General features: G+C 42.7%; 1 protein-coding gene across 3 annotated transcripts; it reads right to left on the bottom strand.

Annotated features, from left to right (window-relative positions):
- Window positions 1-8,988: 8,988 nt before the first annotated feature.
- On the bottom strand, window positions 8,989-21,938 carry dapk2a (death-associated protein kinase 2a). Of its 3 annotated transcripts, none has more exons than XM_085463077.1 (9): window positions 21,660-21,938; window positions 21,338-21,422; window positions 20,050-20,271; window positions 17,809-17,947; window positions 12,562-12,691; window positions 11,763-11,838; window positions 11,507-11,659; window positions 11,319-11,364; window positions 8,989-9,838 (listed from the first exon to the last, which is right to left on the bottom strand). In XM_085463077.1, the coding sequence occupies exons 1-9, from the start codon at window positions 21,691-21,693 to the stop codon at window positions 9,188-9,190; spliced, it is 1,536 nt and encodes a 511-aa protein (XP_085319203.1). In that variant the 5' UTR covers window positions 21,694-21,938; the 3' UTR covers window positions 8,989-9,187. The 3 variants fall into 3 exon arrangements, with proteins under 3 accessions (XP_085319203.1, XP_085319213.1, XP_085319221.1); XM_085463087.1 differs by having other exon boundaries at window positions 21,665-21,938; XM_085463095.1 differs by lacking the exon at window positions 21,660-21,938 and having other exon boundaries at window positions 20,050-20,264; window positions 21,338-21,396.
- Between the last annotated feature and the right edge of the window lie 484 nt (window positions 21,939-22,422).

The following is a 22,422-nucleotide window of genomic DNA, read 5'->3' as shown; positions in this document are numbered from 1 at the left end:
TCATTTGGATGAAATGACAAAGACTTTATATACCGTGAAAAGTGATGCTCAAGGTAATGAAAGCACAGTGAATGACAACCCAGCTCTGAAATTACATTTCAAATTATTCACCAGGTGATCATAAACAGCACTCTAAATATCACAGTCAAGGTATAATTTGTGATAATATTGGTCTGTGTGAGCTGGGTTGCACAGTTTAATTTCTAGGAATCCACTGGGAGCGACTGAATCATGACACTTAATCCTGACGAAGAAGGAAGACGTCAGCGAACACAGGAAACCAGACCACATATTTGCAATGGACTTTAAATTGAAACAAAATTTAGACTCTGCTTTTAGAATAACTATGTACTGCAGTTAAACAATTACCATAAAATTAGAGCTGTATTCAATTTTTTCTGTATTCTGTCAATGATTCCATCGATTAATTTGCTAGGACACTTTGGTCTTATGAATTATACGGAGCCCCGCAAGGGACATGGGAGAAAAAAAAATTAAGACTGACTTTTGCGAGATCTCGCAAAAGTTGAATTCCAACAATGGCAGCAGCTACTTAGTTGTAATATTACTCTTTCTGGGTCACAAAATACACTTTTGAGATATTTTGAGGCATGAATGTAGTTGTGTAAACGTCAGATACCTGCTCTGTTTACAAGACATCACATATTTGCAAAAGTGCTCCGACGTTTTTGGAGATCTGACACCCACTAGCTCGAAGCTAACGGGAGGTCGAGACCTACTACAGCCGGGAGGAACGGAACACCGCTTTCCCGGCACATCGTGCCTCGACCTCCCGGTCGGCTTCGAGCTGGCGGCCTCCGAAGAATGCGCCTAAAACTTTTGCGAGATCTCGAGTTTGTTTTGCGAGATCTCGCAAAAGTCCGTCTTAATTTATTTTTTTTCTCCCATGTCCCCTGCGGGGCTCCGTAGGATTACAATGATTCATGTTCAAAAAAGAAAATCGTCTTTGAAAATGAACTGCTCATTTAAAAATCTGTTTAAAAACAAAACCAACCATTTTGTTGCCATATTAAAATAATATTTTTAAACAAATTATTTTTCGTAAATGCAAAATAAATAAATAAATCACAAGTACAGTATTGACAAGAAAAGGTATACATACAACCTAAACTAGGGCATAAATTAAGAGCTGTTTCTCCCTTTTCGGAAGCCTTTCTTACATTAGCAGGAGGCTGTTTTCCATCCAGCGGCTGGTATAAAACTCGGGGCAGGCATTTACTTCCCCAAGCAGCCACAGAAACAACGTTTCTTTAAAAACCACTGTTGTATATATTATTCAGCAAATTGTTAAATTGTCATGCTGTGCCGAGGCCAAAATGGCACACAAAATAGAACTAAGCTTCAACACAAACTCAGATAATCTACCTCAAAAACACTGCTCCCATCCAGAGCATGTCTACAATAAATGGCTTAAAGGTGTTTTTGCTCTATTTTTTGTTTACATGCTGGATATGGGGGACAGGGGGAGAGAGAGAAACTTTATTCAGGCCTTCAGGCCTGTTGCCTTGACTTCTCATCTGATGAAGACCATGGAAAGGCTCATCCTGCACCACCTTCGGCCACTGGTGGGCTCAGTGTTGGACCCCCTGCAGTTCGCCTACCGTTCTGGAATTGGGGTGGATGACGCTGTCATCTACCTGGTACACCGATCCCTCTCTCACTTAGAGCAGGCGGGGAGCACTGTGAGGATCATGTTTTTTGACTTCTCCAGTGCTTTCAACACCATCCAACCCGCACTAAGAGGGAAGCTGGAGGGAGCCGGAGAAGGCAAACAGCTGCCTGCATGGACCATCGACTACCTTACCAACAGACCACAGTATGTGAGGCTCCATGACTGTGTGTCCGAGGTGGTAATCTGCAGCACGGGGCCACCACAGGGCACGGTTCTCTCACCTTTCCTGTTCAGCCTTTACACTTCAGACTTCTGTTATAATTTGGACGATTGCCATCTACAGAAGTTCTCTGATGATACAGCCATCATTGGATGCGTATCAGACGGGAATGATCAGGAATACAGGGGGGTCATCAGTGACTTTGTTGGCTGGTGTGAGACCAACGTACTCCAAATCAACGCCGGCAAGACAAAGGAGATGATCATAGACCTCAGGAGGAAGTCACCCCCTACAACACCAGTGAACATCCAAGGGAAAGACATTGAGATAGTGGACTCTTATAAGTACCTGGGTGTTCACCTCAACAATAAACTGGACTGGACTACAAATACAGACGTCCTGTATAAGAAGGGCCAGAGTCGACTCCACCTGCTGAGGAGACTGAGGTCCTTCGGAGTCTGCAGGACTCTGTTATTCTATGACACTGTGGTAGCATCTGCCCTTTTCTATGCAGTGGCCTGCTCGGGGAGTGGCTGCACGGACAGGGACAGGAGCAGGATTGACAAACTGGTGCGGAGGTCTAGCTCCGTGCTGGGATGTCCCCTGGAGTCTGTGGAGGTGGTTGGTGAGGGGAGGATGTTAGTAAAGCTGACATCCATCATGAACAACCCACATCACCCACTGCATGAGTATGTGAGTGGGCTGAGCAGCTCCTTTAGTCAGAGACTGAAACACCCTTGCTGCAGGAAGGAGCACTTTCGCAGATCATTCATCCCAACAGCAGTTAGACTCTATAACTCCTCAATCATGATGTCATGAGTCACTGGACACTGTGAACATCCACGGTCACCACTTCATGCATAATGGACCTTCCAAGCTATATAGTTTGTCTTCCATATTTCCAACTATATCCATAATCACATACTGTGTATGCTACCATTGTATATAGTGTATTATCTTACTTTTTTTCATTGATTGTACTTATTTGTATTTTTGTATTTCCTTCATATATCTGTACCTGAGCTGAGGTGACGCAAAGATTTCCCCGTTGTGGGATCAATAAAGACTTATCTTATCTTATGTCCGTTTAGCTGGGCTTCTTGCATCTAGAGTGTGCGTCATACAGGCTCAGGTTTTTCCTGTTTGCTGGTGCTTGCCTGGGTCTGCCCTCCATCGATGGCTCCAGTGAGCCTGTACTTAAAGACCAGAGCTGCCATCAGTTCTTTGCTAGTCTGTCAGCTACCTCCTGTTCTCCTCGTCCAGTCTTCACTTTGCTTACCTGCAGTCAATTACCTGAACACTGGTTTTCTTGGCAAGATTTTCCAAACTTCTCCACAGACTCACCCTTGGCACACAATTAATTACCTCCTTCACCTGCTCCTCCTGTCTGCTGTCTTCTCTGGATCGTCTGGAACTTAAAGTTGGAATCGCATTTTGTCACTCACCTGTCGGACGCTCCCTCAGCTGCCTCCCCTCTATGCTTAACAACCTCCACCTGCTAGTAAGCCATCAAGTCTCTCTTTCTGGTTCTCGCTCATCATCCCCATATCTAACTACACTATCCCTCTGTTGCAGAGCCTCATGTCAGTGATTCTCTGCCTCGTGCTCACGTCCCATCCTTCGCCCCCTCGTCATTGTTATTCTTGTGTTTGCAATAAAACTCATATATTCCATTGATGTCTTCTGTTTGGTATTTGCGCTTGGGTCCACTGCCATGTACTGGCTTCTAGGCCCTTAGTCCGCTCAGCAAACAGGAGTCAGTCGCAGGACTCGTCTATAAAATTACATGAATTTATTTTCAACTTGGACTAAAACAACAATTCAGATCCAGAAACACTGATTAACTCACCGCTAACCACGGAGGAATCTTGCCACAGGAATGTGCACACAAGAAGACAAAGGTTAGCTTTTCTCAACAGGATAAACCTTTAAACGCTAAACCGTCGCCAGTGACGGGTTAGGGCAACTCCAGGCCTCAAGGGCTGGTGTCCTGCAGCGTTCTTGTCAAACCCTGGTTTAAAGCGTAAATGAGGTTAGGGGTTAAAGGGATAAGGTAGAATAAGACAACTATAGTGGAGAAACGTGGTGTTGAACACTGACTGTAGTAGTTCAATAATCCAACAAAGACTGAAGTTCAGCCACTTTCTTAAGTAGGGGCTTCTGACAAGGTTAACAGAGAGAGGTGTGCAATCACTCACAGGTGTGTGAAGCCCAAGGGGGGGCACCTGTGGTAACTCCCACCTCTGCAAAAAAAAACAACCCACCAACACACGCAAGAGTGGAATTTTATCATTTTATACTTATACAATGATGATACTTCAGAATTATGCAATTCCATTATTATGACTTATGTCTCACTGTCTCCAGTTTGAGACTCACCACCGTCACAAAGCAGCATTTCAAAGACACTACAGTCCTGCAAATGAACTGCATGCTGTTTGTGCAGATGTTTGTACATGTTGGCGCTATTACCACTCTTTGTTGTGAGCAGTGTTGGCTCATTACTCAAAAAGTTAATGTACTACACATATTATACAAAACGTACTTTTCTTAAAAGTCAAAAACTCAACGATCCAGGTGAGGAAATCCAAAAAGGTGATTCTGCTCATCTGGACGTAGCGTTTTCAGTGGCAGGAGCGTTTCGCCTGTCACGGTCCTGGGTCTTTGACCCAACGTTTTGGGATTTTGAGTTAGTAGTCTTTGATTTCATTGATATTTATAGTATTTGGTCTCTTGGTTTCCGTCACTGTGCTTCCTCTGTGTTCCTTGTGTCACATCTGATCTAGTTATGTGTTCATATCTGTGCTTCTCATTGTTCCAGTGTCAGTCCATGTCTCTCTGCCTGTTTCCTCTCGTCCTGTGTCTCATTCCCTCGTTATCCCTCTGTGTATTTAAGCCCTTTGTCTTCCTCTGTTTGCTGCCTGATTGTCTGCGTATCATCTACTGCAGGTGTGGGCAACTCCAGGCCGCAAGGGCCAGCGTCCAGCAGGTTTTAGATGTGTCCTTGATCTAACACAGCTGATTCAAATGGCTAAATTACCTCCTCAACATATCTTGTAGTTCTCCAGAGGCCTGGTAATGAACTAATCATTTGATTCAGGTGTGTTGACCCAGGGTGAGATCTAAAACCCGCAGGACACCGGCCCTTGAGGCCTCGAGTTGCCCATCTCTGATGTATTGCCTTTACCACATCTCATGTTTCTAGTTTCTTCCCAGTTTTGGATTTGTCAGTTTAGTCTCTGTTGCTTTCTGCTTTTCACACATCTGTCATAGAAGATGTGACTCATCCAAATGACTTTTTCAGTCTGGAGTATTTGGAGTGTGTTACTTAACCCTTGTGTGGTGTTCGTATTTTTGTTACTCAGCCAGTGTTCATGGGTCTGGTGGACCCGCTAGAGTTTTGGCTTTCCAAATTAACACTATCAAACAATTTTATGTTAAATTACTCAACAGATGTTTACTTCATCCCAATTACAAGACATATGAACAGCAAACATGGTTAATTTTTTCCCTTTACCTTTGTTAGATCACATTTATGAATTAATGTGCTTCTCGTTTTTCTTTTATATAAAATGTTATAAATAAATCAGTTATAATCAAGTGGAGTGAGTGGAAAGACACAACACATTTACACGTGAAAAAATAATTAATTGTTTAATTTTTCTTTTGAAAAAAACTGAACACGGGTCTCACAGACCCGAACACCATACAAGGGTTAATCACTCCCAGGAGAATTTCCTTATCCTATAGGATTAAAAAAAAGTAATGTGTTGAGTATACTCGTTGCATTACATTCGTGTTTCTCTGTAAAACAACATAATTAACAACAAAATCTCTTCTAAAAGTGATACCAGAGTTAAAGGATGGTAAAAAAGCTTTCAAATCATAATGTGGACTGTGCGTGGAATAAAAGCTGCAAGCTGAATGAAAGAGAAATATAAATTTTGTCTCACAAAATGAGTAAATTCAAAGTAACTTTGGAAAAATGAGCTATTATAACTTTTCATTTTTTATTTTATTAGCACACTGCTAATATGTGTGCTTCTCACTGCAGATGATTACTGTCAGAATATAGGAATACATGCTGCTTTTGATCCGACCACGTAGTGTTGGTCAGCATGGAGAGAGATCAGACTTTATATATTTTATTATTATTATTATTATTATTATTTTATTTTATTTTTTTACTATTTAATTTGTAAAAATGTGTACACACACACACACACACACACACACACACACACACACACACACACACACACACACACGTAGGAAAATATTTAGTATACACATCCAGAAATGCATACACTATTATATATTGTACATATATTTATTAGTTTCAGGTTGGCCATTCTTGTATTTTGCTCGTTTGTGTTGTTGTGTTTGCACATCTCTGTTGCTTGTGGGGCTCGCACACAAGAATTTCACTCGCATGTGCTGTGCCAGTGTGCCTGCACATGTGATGTGACAATAAAAAGTGATTTGATTTGATTTGACTGCACAGAGAGCTGCTCTCAGACATCACATCACATTTTAAGACAGATCAAGTACTGACATTCTGTACTAATTTGGGAACAGATCTCTTTGGGACCTTTATGGAAACAAAGAGCATTTCGAGGGACCCGATGCGTTTAAAAATGACCCTGAACATTATACACTGCCTGGCCAAATAAAAGTCGCCACCTGTTGGTCAATTACTGCATTGGCAATTACCTTTCAGCTGGCAACAAGTTATTTAACCCCAGCTGGTGAAATGAGTTGCTTCTCATTTCATAAACAACCATGTCGCGAGACACATCACGTGGTCCTGGAAAAGATGTTAGTGTGTTTGAGAAGGGTCAAATCATTGGGATCCATCAAGCAGAGAAAACGTCTAAGGTTAAGAACTGTCCAATGCATTATTAAAAAGTGGAAGGATAGTGGGGACTCATCGTCTTGGAGGAAGAAATGTGGCCAGAACAAAATCCTGAATGATCATGATCGGCAATCACTTAAATGTTTGGTGAAATCAAATTGAAGAAAAACAACAGTAGGACTCAGGGCTATGTTTAATAGTGAAAGTAAGAGCATTTCCACACACACAATATGAAGGAGTGGGACTGAACAGCTGTTTAGCCGTAAGAAAACCACTAATCAGTGAAGCAAACCGGGGGGAAAGGCTTCAGTTTACTAGGGAGCATAAAGATTGGACTCTGGAGCACTGGAAGAAGGTCATGTGGTCTGATGAGTCCAGATTTACCCTGTTCCAGAGTGATGGGTGCATCAGGGTAGGAAGAGAGGCAGATGAAGTGATGCACCCATCATGCCTAGTGCCTACTGTACAAGCCTGTGGGGGCAGTGCTATGATCTGGGGTTGCTGCAGTTGGTCAGGTCTAGGTTCAGCAACAGCATGTGCTCCAAGAATGAGGTCAGCTGACCAGCTGCTATGGACCGCAAACGCCTGCAGAGAGTGATAACAACTGCGGAGAAGATCATCAGGACTCCGCTGCCCTCTCTGCAGAGCAGCTACCATCACAGAGTCCAGAGGAGAGCTGCCTCCATCCTCAAAGACCCCACACACCCCCAACACGGACTGTGCACACTTCTGAAGTGTGCACATCAGGTCATCCTGCATATTAAGCTATAGCTCTTTGCACACATCTGTTTCACACCTCCATATTTTGTCTCCTTTCCTGTCTTCATTTATTTATTTGTACTATTTGTATTTTATACGTTCTGTTTCTATTGTATATATTAATCGGCATCTGTGGGTGGACAGCAAAGAAAGGATTTCATTGCACAGAGAAACGCCTTTGAATCTTTGAATCTACCCGACTATACTGAATGACCAGGTTATTCCATGAATGGGTTTTTTCTCCCCTGATGCATGGGCCTATTCCAAGATGACAGTGCCAGGATTCATCGGGCTTAAATGATGAATTAGTGGTTCTGGGAGCATGAGACATCATTTTCACACATGGACTGGCCACCACAGAGTCCAGACTTTAACCCCATTGAGGATCTTTGGGGTGTGCTGGAGAAGGCTTTGCACAGTGGTCAAAGGAGCTTGCAAAGAAAAGCGTCTGGACTTCTTTAAGTTACTTGAAGAGGTTTCATCTCTCATCCGAGAAGCTTCTTCAGTTCTAAGGTCAAATGGTGGAGAGTCCCAGAGAGTCCCAGTCCCAGACCTCTACATTGGAGAGACCAAACAGCCACTTCACAAGCGCATGGCACAACACAGAAGAGCCACCTCCACAGGACAAGACTCAGCAGTCCATCTGCATCTAAAGGTCAAAGGTCACTCTTTCGAGGATGCCAATGTTCACATTTTGGACAGAGAGGACAGATGGTTTGAAAGAGGAGTGAAAGAAGCATCTATGTCCACTGTGAGCGACCATCTTTGAACAGAGGCGGGGTTTACGACACCAACTCTCTGCCATCTATAATCCAGTTTTGAGATCCTTCCCAGACGCCTTAACGCCCACTCACATCCTGGGCCATCTGACCTCAGGAATTCGCATGATAAGGTGGGGCCAGGTTTCACAATGAACCCACCCGAAACTCTGGCTGATTGGGACCCACACCCAGTTTCCCACCTTGGCTCAGGCGATTAGAGGATCATCAGGGGGTCCTTTTGTCCCTCTGTGGGGGGAAACTCCCACTAGGTTTATATCTGGGACTCTCCACCATTTGACCTTAGAACTGAAGAAGCTTCTCGGATGAGAGGTGAAACGTCTTCAAGCAACTTAAAGAAGTCCAGACGCTTTTCTTTGCAAGCTCCTTTGACTACGATGACCTGGATGACTGAGAACCTTCACAGACAGTTTGCACAGTGGTCAGACTCCACCATCATCAATTCAAGATCTTGGTGAATGAATGCAACACTGGATGGAAATAAATCCTCTGACATTGCAGAAGCTTACTAAACAATGCCACAGTGAATGCGCCAAAGCTGAAGGGCGACCAACAAAATATTAGAGTGTGTGACCTTTTAATTTGGTGGTGACTTTTTTTGGCCAGGCAGTGTATTAATGCAGAATAGCAAATTAGTAAATCTTTCTTTTAGACTTAATGAGAAATAAGTAGAAAAGGCTTTTTTTTTTTAAATCTCTCCAACATAGAACACAATAAATGAATGGTGATTGTTACAGCGAAGTCTTTGCTTAACATTTAATAGTATTTTAGAACAGAAGATTTTGTTCATATGAAAAAAAGTTTCAGTATGGAAGTATGCAATCTGTTATTTACGTATAAAACAAACAGTGTATAGCTTTGTGTAACAAATATTTGGGCATGCTGCAGCACACTCCTGCTAGCTGCTTTTAAATGTTTTCTATGTGATTTAGTATTTTAAATCATTTTTGTTGTCCAGTTTCACTAAAGTCCAAGTTGATCCCAGAGAGCAGTTCTCCTTCACAGGAACGGTTTAAAAGCTCTTTCAGAGTTTCATTCACGTTGTTGAAAGCTGAGGAGAAGCTGCAGTTGGGGTATCTTCTACCTTCATCTGTATGAAATGACCCCATGACATCCTGCACCCACTTCACCTCGTTGCTTAGTTCCAGGGCCAGGGCATCAAACCGGCTCTGTCTCTCCTGGAAGCGGTTGCTGATGGCACCGAGGCTGCAGCTGAAGGCTTGGATGTCATCCTGCAGGCTCCTCTTCAAGGCCTCCACCTTACGGAACTCGTAGCGGATTTGCGAGAGCTCGTGACGCATGGCTTCATTCTCCTCCTTGTAGCAGGCTTCCTTTTCATTATAAATAGAGACCATGGCGTCTATATTTTCCTGCAGAGAGTCGTGGGCTGCGGCCAGGCTAATGAACGAGCTCTCCATCTGGTCAATGTCCTCCACAACCTGGGCAAAGCGCTCAAAGTTCACGTAGGTGTTGTTGGGTGGCATGCTTGAGTGGGACTTGATAGTGTACTCCCTCAGGCGCTTGGTCTTCAACTGGCGCCGCTCACTTTTCTTTGGCCCCCTGGCTTTATTCTCTTCCTTGTTCTCATTGGACTAAACAATTTCAAACACAGAGAGAGATTAACTGTTTTAAAGAAGAATCTTGGGATTCTTGAAAGGTGCTCTACAAATCCAAGTTATTATTATTATAAATAGTAGTGACTTTATTTATAAAGAACCTTTCAAAAACACTGTCAACATGTTTTTTATTCAAAGAATTAAACATTAAGTCAACATCAAAAGTTTGAGAGATAGCATAATAAAAATGTGAAAAGAAAGGATAGCATGCTCAGGTTTTTAAGAAAACTGCAGGAGATAACTGCAGCAGGCGCTGAAAGGACTGGGAACAAACAATTAGGTCTGCAAATGTGGGACAATTACAGTTTGTTTTTGTTTTTTGGGGGGGGGGGGGGGATAATTTTGATTCTTTACAATAAAAATATTTCTTTAAAAATTTCAGAGGCTTAAAAATAACTGGAGAACTGACAGTTTCGTGGACGGATGAATCCTGTTACCTAATTATTCCCAGAGAGAGGACACTAAGTAGATAAAACAAAAATTAATAGCTTTTCATGGAAACTTTCAATAACCGTTCCTGTTGGACAGTGACTTGGTTTTCCTCGTCCCTGTTCAGGATTTCCGTGGCTGCTTGTGAATCCTTGTTAGGATCCCTGGGGTTTGGACCCGGCGTTTTGGGGAAGGAATTTTGTTGTTGATTTTGGGTTTTATGATTTCTTTAGTTTCTGAGACTCTCTTATCTCCAAAAGTTGATTCTGTTCATCTGGACGCAGCGTTTTGTGGGAGAAACGTTTCGTCACTCATCCAGGTGACGTCTTCAGTCTCAGCTGACTGCAGGTTTCAATCTTATAAACAGGACATTTGCACAATGACTGAAACCAGCCCAGTGAGGGAACAATGGGCTGGGAGGTCAGTTCCTTAATCTTAATTATGCAAATTCTCATGACCATTGATCAACAACCACATTCGTGGTTGATTCGCTCTGTTCCTGTGCTACTGCCAGAGTAACTACCGCCCCTCCCCCCTCTGCTCAGCGCAAAGCGTCGTTCACGTCAAAGATCCGGCTCTAAGAGCCATTTCGTTCGTGACCGACACATCACTAGTGGATGCACAACTCTGTGAAAACAACTGAAAACGCTAGTGTGGATAGTTTTCAGAAGAAAACGCAGTTTTCAAATTTATCCGGGCTGGTGTGGACGTAGTCACAATGTTTTGTTTTATCTACAAAGAGCTCTTGGACTTCACGATTCAGTTTTTGTCCTAATGTGCAGTGTGAATTGCGTAAAGTCTCCTTGATCAGGTCATTTCAGAGCAACTCTGAATATTTTCCTAAATGAGAGATTTCAGTTTTTCATGCTCGAGTCTCCTGTTTCTCTGTAAATTTCTGAATTTATACCAGTGAAGTTTTTAAAAAGTGAAGAGCCCTAAGTGGTTTCTGAGGCATCATTTCTCTATAAAGCTCTCTGATAGCCATGCATTGCTCTGCGAACTGAGATGGCTTCAACAGAAGCATTACCTTGATCCATGGGTGATTGAGGGCATCTTGAATTGTTAATCTTTTCCTGTGAGACAAAAAAAAATCTTGCTAACTTTCATTATGTAAAAGTGGTGATGTGACTATAATGAGCTCTCCAGAATTAATGTGCGTTTTACTCTCCTGCTGTGGCACAAGTATCCTTCACTAAGCTATCCCTGAGCTCTTACTTCTTATCCTTCTCGAGTAGCTGGCTGATGAAGTTCTTGGCCAGCTTACTGGTGTGACAGAAGAACTCTTCATCAAACTCATAATTTATGGCTGAAATGTTCCCCAGTGTGTCCTGTTTTGTGTCCCCCAGGAAAGGAGAGGCACCACTCAGCCTGGAATAAAACAATAAAAAAGTGCAGTTTATTATACTGCTGCATTACTATGTATATGATATTGTAGGAGATGCCACATTAATATTGGGCGAGGTTAACTTGCAGGATGTAAGTGATGACACCAATGCTCCACATGTCTGCTTCCAATCCAAGGGGCTCATAGTTGACAATCTCTGGAGCTTTACAGGCAACCAATACAAAAATAAATAAATATGCACATAAAACAGAAAGGTAAACATTTCCTTGTATTTAGATCTAATATTGCAAACCCTTTAATGCGTTTCTATTTTTAAAGACATGACAGTTCAAAACCAGATTGCTAACTGGATAACTGGGACCAAACTCCTTTAAAATGTCCATTGCATTGTAGAACTGCTGGCAGTAAACAATGCTTTTCTTTCTAGCTTTTCTTATTTCTATTATTTTGTGGATATTTTTTGATTATTTTTGTTTACCTTCGTCTTTGTCCAGATTATTTTCTGATCGTTTAAGCAAAGCTGAGAGTTGTGATTAAGTGGCTAGATCGACATCCCCTAAATCTTCAGGCTGCCTTTTCCAGAGTTTTGGGATGTAGTTATTGACTTCATAACAGCTGAGAGGTCAGAATCAGAATCAGTTTAATTTCCTGAGAAGACTTCAAAAATTAAATCTTAGACAGATTGGCAAGTGATGTAAAGATTTTAAAAATGGAATGAAAAAGATTGGGTAACTGCAGCTCCGGAGATAGAGCTCGGACATCTACTAATCGAAAAAGAAAAAAGTTCTGGTGTGAATGAGGTGTTGTACAAAGCAATAGGAGTCCCCAGGTAGAGCAGAAAAGCACTATATAAGAACCAGTCCATTTACCAACAGTGAAGGAATATGAGCTCTTTGCTACCCCAGTTTATAAATAATAATCTTACCTACAAACTCAGGAGTTCCAAAGATGTTCTTGAACTCAACTCCAGCTTCAATCTTATGGGCAAGACCAAAATCAATCAGTTTTATTCTTGGCAAGGGTGTGTTCTTATCCAAAAGCATTATGTTTTCAGGCTGCAGAAGACAAGAACATGTACTAAGCAACTTTGAACACTTCACATTAGGAGGTTCTAAAACATGTGAGTTGATTTTTTGATACAAAAAGGGAAGAAAAATTAAAAAAGGGAAAAATCATTTGTGGAAAGCAGTGAAAAATGGACCCATCATGTTTCTATGCACAGCTTAATTCATGAATTTACTTTATTTACTATATGCTCAGTGGCATTTTGGTCTACGAACAAGTTTTCAACTACGAGTGAAATAAATCATTTTATTGATTAGTACATGGGATACATTGTCAGATAAGTGATTGTTTCTAAATGTCAGAAAAATGTTGTTACAATGTTTTGTTTTTTTCACTTAGCACATTCAGATGTGTTGCTACATATGAAGACCAGTCAATCATTTTGGACACACCTGGTCTTATTCTTTTTTTCTTTTACAGTGTTTGAAATAACACATACTGATGTTTGAAGCAAAGAAATGTGTTAACTGTTTCACACTCTTTATTCTTTTCACTTCTTCAGTTGTTCTCTGTTTTCTTTACTTTGGTCTCTAACTTATCCCACACCCATCCTAGTTCAAACCGTACGGAGCGATGCTTCTTCCAGGAGAGCACCAGGTACGTGTCTGAAACGCTGCATCACCAATACAGTTTTAAGATAAGATAAGATACAGAGTTTAAAAAATTGATTGTTTTGTTGACTTAGATTGTTAGATTCTGTTTAGAAATACAAAAGCAGCTTTGTAACTGCAGGAATGTCTTAAAGACACAATGTCCTGAATGACCTCGAATTTTCTGCTTCTAAATTCAGATAAAACTGAGGTTGTTGCACTAAATATCTAAGAAATATGGCATCTGGATGGCATTACTTCAGCTTCCAGCAATACTGAGGAATCTTGGAGTCATTTTCCACATACAAAAAATCAGGCCTCATCTTATCTTAATGATCTAGTCACCCCATTAGAGCAATTTGCTCTCAGACTCTGGGCCTACTTTTGGATTCTAGACTAGTTAAAAGTAGAATGGGAGGCAGAGCCTTCAGCTTTCGGGCCCCTCAACTGTGGAACCAGCTTCCAGTTTGGATTTGGGAGACAGACACCCATTCCACATTTAAGATTAGGCTTAACACTTTCCTTTTTGGTACAGCATATAATTAACGCTGGACCATGTGACCTTTCTGAATCCCTCCCTTAGCTATGATGCAATAGGTCTAGACTGCTGGGGATTCCCATGATGCATTGAGTGTTTCTTCTTCAAACATACTTTTTCACTCATTATCTGTTTATACACCACGTTGCGTGGTTCCACTTTGCATTTAATTATTTTTAAATGCAATGGTTCTCATCCACACTTTTCCCTGTCTTGATCCCCTCACCCCAACTGGTTGCGGCAGATGGCCCCGCCCCTCCCTGAGCCTGGTTCTGCCGGAGGTTTCTTCCTGTTAAAATGGAGTTTTTCCTTCTCACTGTCGCCAAAGCGCTTGCTCATAAGGGGTCATATGATTGTTGGGGTTTTTCCGTTTTCTTTGTATTATTTACCTTACAATATAAAACACCTTGAGGCAACTGTTTTTGTAAGTTGGCTTTGTTCATCATGACCCCTCAGAAGGGACTCGATCCATGAAACTACTGGCTAATAACCTGCCTCAGCACAACATGGAAGCTCCTGTCAGTTATCACAGCAGCTAAGATGGCACATTGATCAATACATGAGCAGGAAGGAATGGGTACAACATTAACTACTGGAAGACTTGAGACTATAAGACCAAACTGACAAACCAGTGAAACACCTGGATTGACAACAAGAAAGCCTGTAATTCAACAGAACCCTAAGAGCCTTCATCATGAACCCAATGCAACACACTAGAAGTCAACTCTCACAAGTCGCCATCAAGTGTGGGATTGACCAAGGAGATGCAGTATCTCCCTGGCTGTTCTGCATAGGCCTAAACCCCTCAGCCAGATCGTTAGCAAAAATGGCAATGGATACAGACTGCAGAATGGAGCTAATGTTAACTACATGGATAACTTCAAGCTCTATGCCAGGAGCGAACATTGATCCAGACCACTAGGATCTACAGCAATGACATATGTTTCGGAGGTGTTGTCCCTGGCTCAGCTGCAGGGGAGGAGTGGTGCAGTGAGCTCAAGGGGGTGGTACCGGGAGGCAGGTGAGCCACAGGTGGTGGTGACTGACTGATGACAGTGTCTCTTTCTGTTTCTCTATATAGTGAAGGCAAAGTTGAGTGGGGACGGAGAGAGCTGGACTGGAACGACTGTGTTCCCTGACTTCACAACTTTCAATAAAACGCAATTATAGTGAGCACGATCATCGTGTGCGTCGTGTACTTTTACAAGTGGTACCGAAACCCAGGAGTGGGATGTCTGACCCGCACGATGCGCTACCTACCCAGCCTGCACAGTTGTTGGCACAGATGCTGGTTGAATTGGCAACGATGTGTCAAGATCAGGCGGTGGCCCAGCGGGAGCGTCTGATTAAGCTGCAGGAGCACTCAGACCAGCAGACCAGGGTCCTTGAGCAGCTAGTTGGGGCTCCTGCACCGTCGAGGCCCCTGCCTCTGTCAGTAGTGATGCAAAGGATGGGGGACGGTGATGATCCTCAGGTTTTTTTGGAGGCATTCCATGCAACAGCGGAGGCGTGCCAGTGGCCACAAGCACAGTAGACCCCCTGATTCCAATACTGTCGGAGGAGTTGCAAACGGCAGCCCTGAGCCTACTACCGACCTCACAGAGCTGCGTCGCTGACATGAGCCAGGCCGTGTTTGAGCAGATGGGCCTCACCCAAGAAGATCATCGCCGGCGGTTCCGCACCTGCAGGCTGACTGGGGAGGATCATCCGCTGCCGGCGAGACAGCTAAGTGGACGTGGACGTGGCGGTCACACTGGTGGAGGATCACCTGGCCGCAAAAGCAAGGGAGGACGCGCCACCCCCCGCCACCTGGAAATTACCCCCACAGGAGATTTCCCACTGGAGCATTCTCTTGATGACACTCTGCGCTCAGCCTTTGACCAAGTGATTGAGATTGATGGTCACGTGGTGCACCCTGAAGCCGTGCGGACCTACCCGCACTTCATGTTCATGTTATTAAAAGACAGGTTATATTGAGTGAGTCGTGACACTCGCACGGAGGAGACACACAGCCAGTTGTTGGTGCCACAAGGCCGCTGGGAAATGATTTTCCAGGCGGCTCATTATAACCCCATGGCAGGGCATATGGGATGTGACAAAACTCTGGAGCAAATAATGGCCTGGTTTTATTGGTCGGGCATCTGGGTGGATGTTCACCGCTGGTGCGCATCCTGCCCAGAATGCCAGCTTGTTAACCAGCCAGCCATTCAAAAAGCGCCTTTGCGCCCACTCCCACTAGTGGAGGTTCTGTTTGAGCGCATTGGCATGGTTCTCATCGGGCCATTTCACCAGAGTGCACGTGGCTATCGCTTTGTATTAGTTCTGGTGGATTATGCAATGGGATACCCGGAAGCAGTGCCACTGCGTGACATCTCTACAAAGCGTGGGGCACAGGCACTGTTTCAGGTCATCTCCCGAGTCAGTATCCTGAAAAAAATATTGACTGAGCAGGGCACGTCATTCATGTCTCGCACACTGCGGGAACTGTCCAAATTGTTGGGCATTAAATCTGTTCGGATCAGCGTCTACCACCCTCAGACTGACGGGCTGATGGAGTGGCTGAATAAGACTTTGAAGTCCATGATTTGTAAGTTCATTCACGAAGATGAATGCAATTGGGATCGCTGGTTAGACCCTCAGTTATTTGCAGTTGCCGAGGTCCACCAGGCCTCCACAGGATTTTCTCCCTTTGAGCTGCTGTTCCGCCAGAAGCCACATGGGGTGCTCGACCTGATTAAAGAAAGCTGGGAGGAAGGTCCGTACGGAGCCCCGCAGGGGACATGGGAGAAAAAAAAATTAGGGAGAAAAAAAAAATTAATACGGACTTTTGCGAGATCTCGCAAAACAAACTCGGGATCTCGCAAAAGTTTTAGCCGCATTCTTCGGAGGCCGCCAGCTCGAAGCCGACCGGGAGGTCGAGGCACGATGTGCCGGGAAAGCGGTGTTCCTCCCGGCTGTAGTAGGTCTCGACCTCCCGTTAGCTTCGAGCTAGTGGGTGTCAGATCTCCAAAAACGTCGGAGCACTTTTGCAAATATGTGATGTCTTGTAAACCGAGCAGGTATCTGACATTTACACAGCTACATTCATGCCTCAAACTATCTTAAAAGTGTATTTTGTGACCCAGAAAGAGTAATATTACAACTAAGTAGCTGCTGCCATTGTTGGAATTCAACTTTTGCGAGATCCCGAGTTTGTTTTGCGAGATCTCGCAAAAGTCCGCCTTAATTTTTTTTTCTCCCTAATTTTTTTTTCTCCCTAATTTTTTTTTTTCTCCCTAATTTTTTTTTCTCCCTAATTTTTTTTTTCTCCCTAATTTTTTTTTTTCTCCCTAATTTTTTTCTTCTCCCATGTCCCCTGCGGGGCTCCGTAGGTCCGAGCCCTGCAAAGAATGAGATTCAGTACGTGTTGGACCTGAGAGCAAAAGTCCATCATTCCCACCTCCCTCCATTGTGATGACCATCTGACACGCCCAGAGAGCGGGCAACAGCGCTTTGCGGACGTGTTCCCCCCCCTGCCTGGCAGAACGTCTCTCATTGAGCATCGTTTTGAAACGCAGCCTGGCGTGACGGTGCGTTCACGGCCCTACAGGGTTCCTGAACATAAAAGGCAAATTGTTCAGAGGGAGTTAGCCAAAATGCTGAAAATGGGAGTAATAGAAGAGTCACACAGCGCCTGGCTGATATTGATCCCTTTGTCCTGTTTATTTTGGGCTCGTTCCTGTAAGAGCTCTGGGTCTGAAAGCTTGTACAAGTAGTATAGAGGCCTTTGGCGGTTATTGGGTGGTTTGGATCACTACATATAGGAGACATCTAATACGATTACCCTTGACAACTGTGCCAGAAAGCCTCCCCTGGCACTGCCCCCTGAACCCACTGCACCGCTGCTCCCTGGCAGCTGAGTCTCAAACCACACCCCACCACCACAAACATCTTATCTGTGGTGAAAAAAGAGACTGTGATATATCTTGTTTGGACAAACCTTAAGATCAAAGTGGGCTATCTTTCTGGCGTGAAGGTAGTTCACCCCCTCAAGGATTTGCTTGATGAACTGAGTAGCCTCCTCCTCACTCAGAGACTCCTTCTGGGCCAGGAAATCAAACAGCTCACCACCAGAGACTCTGAAAGGGTTAAAAAATCACTGTAAAAAATGCCGGTTTATCTCTTTTTATACGTTTCTCCTTCATTTCCCACTGAATAGCTTCAGGAACATACTGTCCGACAACCTTTCACACATTCAGTGAGCAGGCCTATCCGTCCACTGATGCTGGACGAGTAGGCCTGTCTTGCAGTCGCCGCTCTTCTGTCAGGTCATATTAGAACAGAAAGGACCATCTCCAAACTTTTCCCACACATTTAAAATTGTGAATATTTGGTAGCCAGAAAATGTTATGACTGGGCAAGAGCAATGCTATCACAGTCGGACGCTGGAACTCACTGAGCTCCTGAGAGCGACTTGTTCTCTATAGAAGCAGTCTGCATTCTGAGGTGCTTGATTCTGTGCATCTGTGGCCCCGGAAGTGACAGAAACACCGGAATTCAATTACATGGATGGGTGAGTGAATACTTTTGGCAATCTAGTGTATATACTTAATATCTAAAATATATAATATGGTGTATAGCTTCATATAGCAAATGATTTCTTTTTAAAGATTTTTTTTTCTCCATGTTTTGTAGCCTTTTTTCTCCCCGGTCATGTCCCTGTGTCTGTCTGGTTTCTCCATGTCCTGTCTCTGCAGGTTCCTGGTTTCCCTGCCATGGCTAGTTAATGTCTCCAGTTCTGGTCCCTGAGTTTCTCTTCCTGTCAATAGTCTCTCTGTGTTTCATCCTTTTTTCTTCCCAGTCAGTCATGTCTCCCTGTCTTTCTCCAGCCCCTTTATCAAGTTCACGTGTTTTAGTCTGGGTCTCAGTGTGTGTTACTTCCTGTTTTATTTTGATAGCCTTGCTTTCACTTATACAGTACCAATTTAATTTCAGTAGTCCCCTCTAGGCAACATATATTATAAGGACATGTTTCAACATCACAACCACATCTAAAGAACAGCAGGACTTACTCGCCTCACCTATGATCAGTGTTCATGATTCAGTAACAAGAAATGGGGAAAAAAGGTAGATTTCCAAGGTGAAAACCATTACTGACAAAAAAGAGCACAAAGGCTCATCTCATTTGCCAAGAAACATCTTGATGACCCTAAAAACTTAGGAGGAACATGTTCTATGGACTAAAAAGACAGATGTTTTACTTTTTGTAAGGTTTGCATCCTGTTACATCTCACATAAAACTAAAACAGCAAGTCATATAAGGGTATCAGCAAACGTGGTGGTGGTAGTGTGATGTACCGGGGCTGCTTCGATGCTTCAGGATCCAGACAACCTGTTATCAGTAATGGAGCCATGAATTCTACTCTATACCAAAAAATCCTGAAGGAGAACGTCTGATTGTCCGTTTGTGGATGTTAGTTAAAGTCTGGACTTGCATGTTCCCAAGAGTGGGACAAAATTAATACAATCAACCAAGTTTTAGGTAGGTACTTAGGTAATGGTAGTTATTTTCCATTAATAAATGAAAACACAATTTAGAAACTGTTTTACATTGACTCCAGTTATCCTTGTCTAATATTGATCTAAAACATGGAACTTTAGCAGACACGATAAAAAGAAATCAAGAAGGTGTCAAATGCTTTTTCACAACACTTTGAGAAAATTGGACAAGTAGAGCAGAAAAGAAGAAATATTGGGCTTAAAAAACTATATACAGCAGACGAGCCGTATCTGAAAGTTACGTCCTTCAGAAAAATCCAGCAAAAAACTGTCTTGTGATCCTTCAGTTGATCCTTCTGCAGCCTCATAAGAAATGGGCTCTGCAGACACGGTACCTTAACATTACTGAAGCACTGCGGGATGATCTTGACAGAGGACAGAACAAACCAAAGCCAATATCCAATAAATAGTGTTGAAATGACCTTCCTATTCTGTTCATGAAAACTCATTTCACATATTGACTTTCACACTTGTTACCACCAACTCAGAGTTTGCTATATTATGCATGCCTGTATTTTCATGCATATTTGCACATTTCAATGATTTGTGCACCCATTTCCCATCTGCCTGGCAAAATATAGAATATACATGAAGATTTTCCACTGTACTGTATTTTAGAGAAGCTAATTGGGATTACTCAATAATCTTTGAGTAATTATAGTAGTTATAATCAGCTACTCACAGCTCCAGGATAAGCACCACATCAGTGCGGTTCTCATAGACGTCGTGCAGCATGACGATGTTGGGGTGCTGAATCTGCTGGAGGATGTTTACCTCTCGCTCTATTTCGTCTCGCCGGACTCCACGAGAGCTGGCCATGCTCTGCCGCTTTTTGATAAACTTAGCAGCAAATTCCAAACCTGTAGTTTTCTCTCGACATTGCTTCACAATGGCAAACTGCCCACTCAAACACAGAGAGGAAATCACACAATCAAATGAAGATCATTGAAAAAATCACTTCCTAACTACCACACAGAACCATGAACATATCTGCAGGTTAGATGGAAACAAGGGTGCAGTCCTATTGACTGCACATAACTGTCATAAATATTTGGCAAAGTCTGGCGCACTGCAAAGTTTAAGCAAACTACAACATTTGTAGGTCGTTTTATTGACTGTGGAAAATTAGAGTTATTTTAAAATAGACCAATGAGTAATTTAGTTATTAGTTTGACTGTTTGACACTTTACTAACTAGAATGCACCCCACAAATTTCCTTATCTATATTGAAAATGACAACACAAACAACAACAACAACAAACTGCACAGTTACACCACAGGTCATGTACAGTATTTAACATTCAAATTCACTTATATGACCATGCAGATGCATCTATTTTTTCCTGGTTCACTTCAATGGTTTGTAAGCTGACACTCCACTTCCTGCAGCCAGGCTAAGAGCAAATATAACCTCTGCTAAATATAAACAAGTCCTTTAAAAAGCAGTTTGATGTGCATGACATTTGTCTCTCTCACACAACACACAGCAACAAAAGCAAAGCCAAACATGCAACTTTGTTTCTCACTTCTCTCAGAAATAGAAACCACCTGATATTTAGAGAGTGTGTGTCAGCAATCATCAGCTAAAAAGGAAGCTGTGTGCAGCCAAAGACAAATAAAAGACTTTTCACTGGTGCAGTTAATGACCCAGTGTCATTTCCATACCGTTAGAGCTCAGAAATAACTCTGTGGAAGAGTAAATGTAAGTCAAGTTTGAAAAAGATCCCAGTGTATTTTGTGTAGGTGTCTACTCTGCAAACATGCCTTATATTTCCTACGCCAGGATTACCAGTGATGAGCAGTTAAATGAACACAGGAATACACGTTGAAGTAGTTGGTGTTCTGGTTGGTGGTTGAGTTTGTAGTCAATCCATCCGTCTCACTATCTGCATTCTGATTTACATTAAACTAGCCGCTGTTACTCATTAAACTACATTTAAAGCAGATGCAAAAGCCGTGCGCGTCTGTACCTGCCAAGCTCTTCACCAATTTCATAGAAATCTTCCACTTTCTGTTGCTTGAATAGATCCATTACTGATGTTATTTCTGTCTGTCCTGAAATGATAATTAAATAACACGTAAAAAGTGCTTTACTTAAACAACATGGCCCAATTTTAAAAAACCATCTACAAATAATAAAGGGAAAAGATTTTGAAGTAAGCCTGTCCCCGAAAATAACCAGTTTCCGATGTCATCTGGAAAAACAGATCACAGGAACTGCAGCGTGTCGTGCCAGACAGACGCTACACAACGATAATGTGTAGAAAATGTGTCCGCGTTTTTAAAACATACGTAACTCTGTGCTCGTGGACTTCCTCCTCGTCATGCCCTGTCCCCGTGTCCGTGTCCCCGTGTCTGTGGCTGCAGCGCTCTGCACAGATCACGAAGTCGGGCAGAAAAGTCTCACAAAATTCGTATAGTTGGAAACAAATGTCGTCGTTATATATCGATAAAACGTGTATTCAGAGAAACAGTTACAGGATCTGAACGATGTGTTTGTGTTTGGTAAGATTAACATGATTAAAATGGTGAAGCAGTAAAAACGGAGACGCTAACGTCGAATTTGTTGAATCACACATGTGACAAATACACAGTGGTCCTGTTTCACGTTTATGAGTGGACTGTTTTAGCAACACTTCAAGTGTTACTCAAGAGACTTCTCTATAACGCGTGTAATCTTCCTCCTTACAATGAAATGCAGGTAATAATAGAACAAGAGGTATCAAACAGTTTCAAAGGAAAGGAGAAAAATATGTGTAAATATTATGTGAAGGCACAAAGCAAACTGTAGTTATGGTTACTGTAGATGGTGTAGTTAAAGTAAGAACTGTTCATTAAGCTGTAGCTACATCCTTACCTTCAACATTCACCACGTCACCTATAACCTGCTGGGGCCAGGGTGACATGTGGTGGGTTGGTAGACTGGTAATAAATAATAAATGTTAGGAAATTACAGCATCAGATTTTGAATTCTCTCTTCCTGCAGTTTCAGTACTTGCTATTTTTAATCTCATATTTCTGTTCTGTTTTCAATAAGCAGTAGCGTATATAGATT

The sequence above is a fragment of the Copadichromis virginalis genome, linkage group LG1, assembly GCF_057382275.1.
Source record: "Copadichromis virginalis isolate Kocher_CV1m ecotype Utaka linkage group LG1, C_Virginalis_male_GT1.1, whole genome shotgun sequence".
NCBI classification, from domain to species: Eukaryota; Metazoa; Chordata; class Actinopteri; order Cichliformes; family Cichlidae; genus Copadichromis; species Copadichromis virginalis.
Note: the sequence above shows the minus strand (reverse complement) of the source record. Positions and strands in the feature narration are given on the sequence as shown.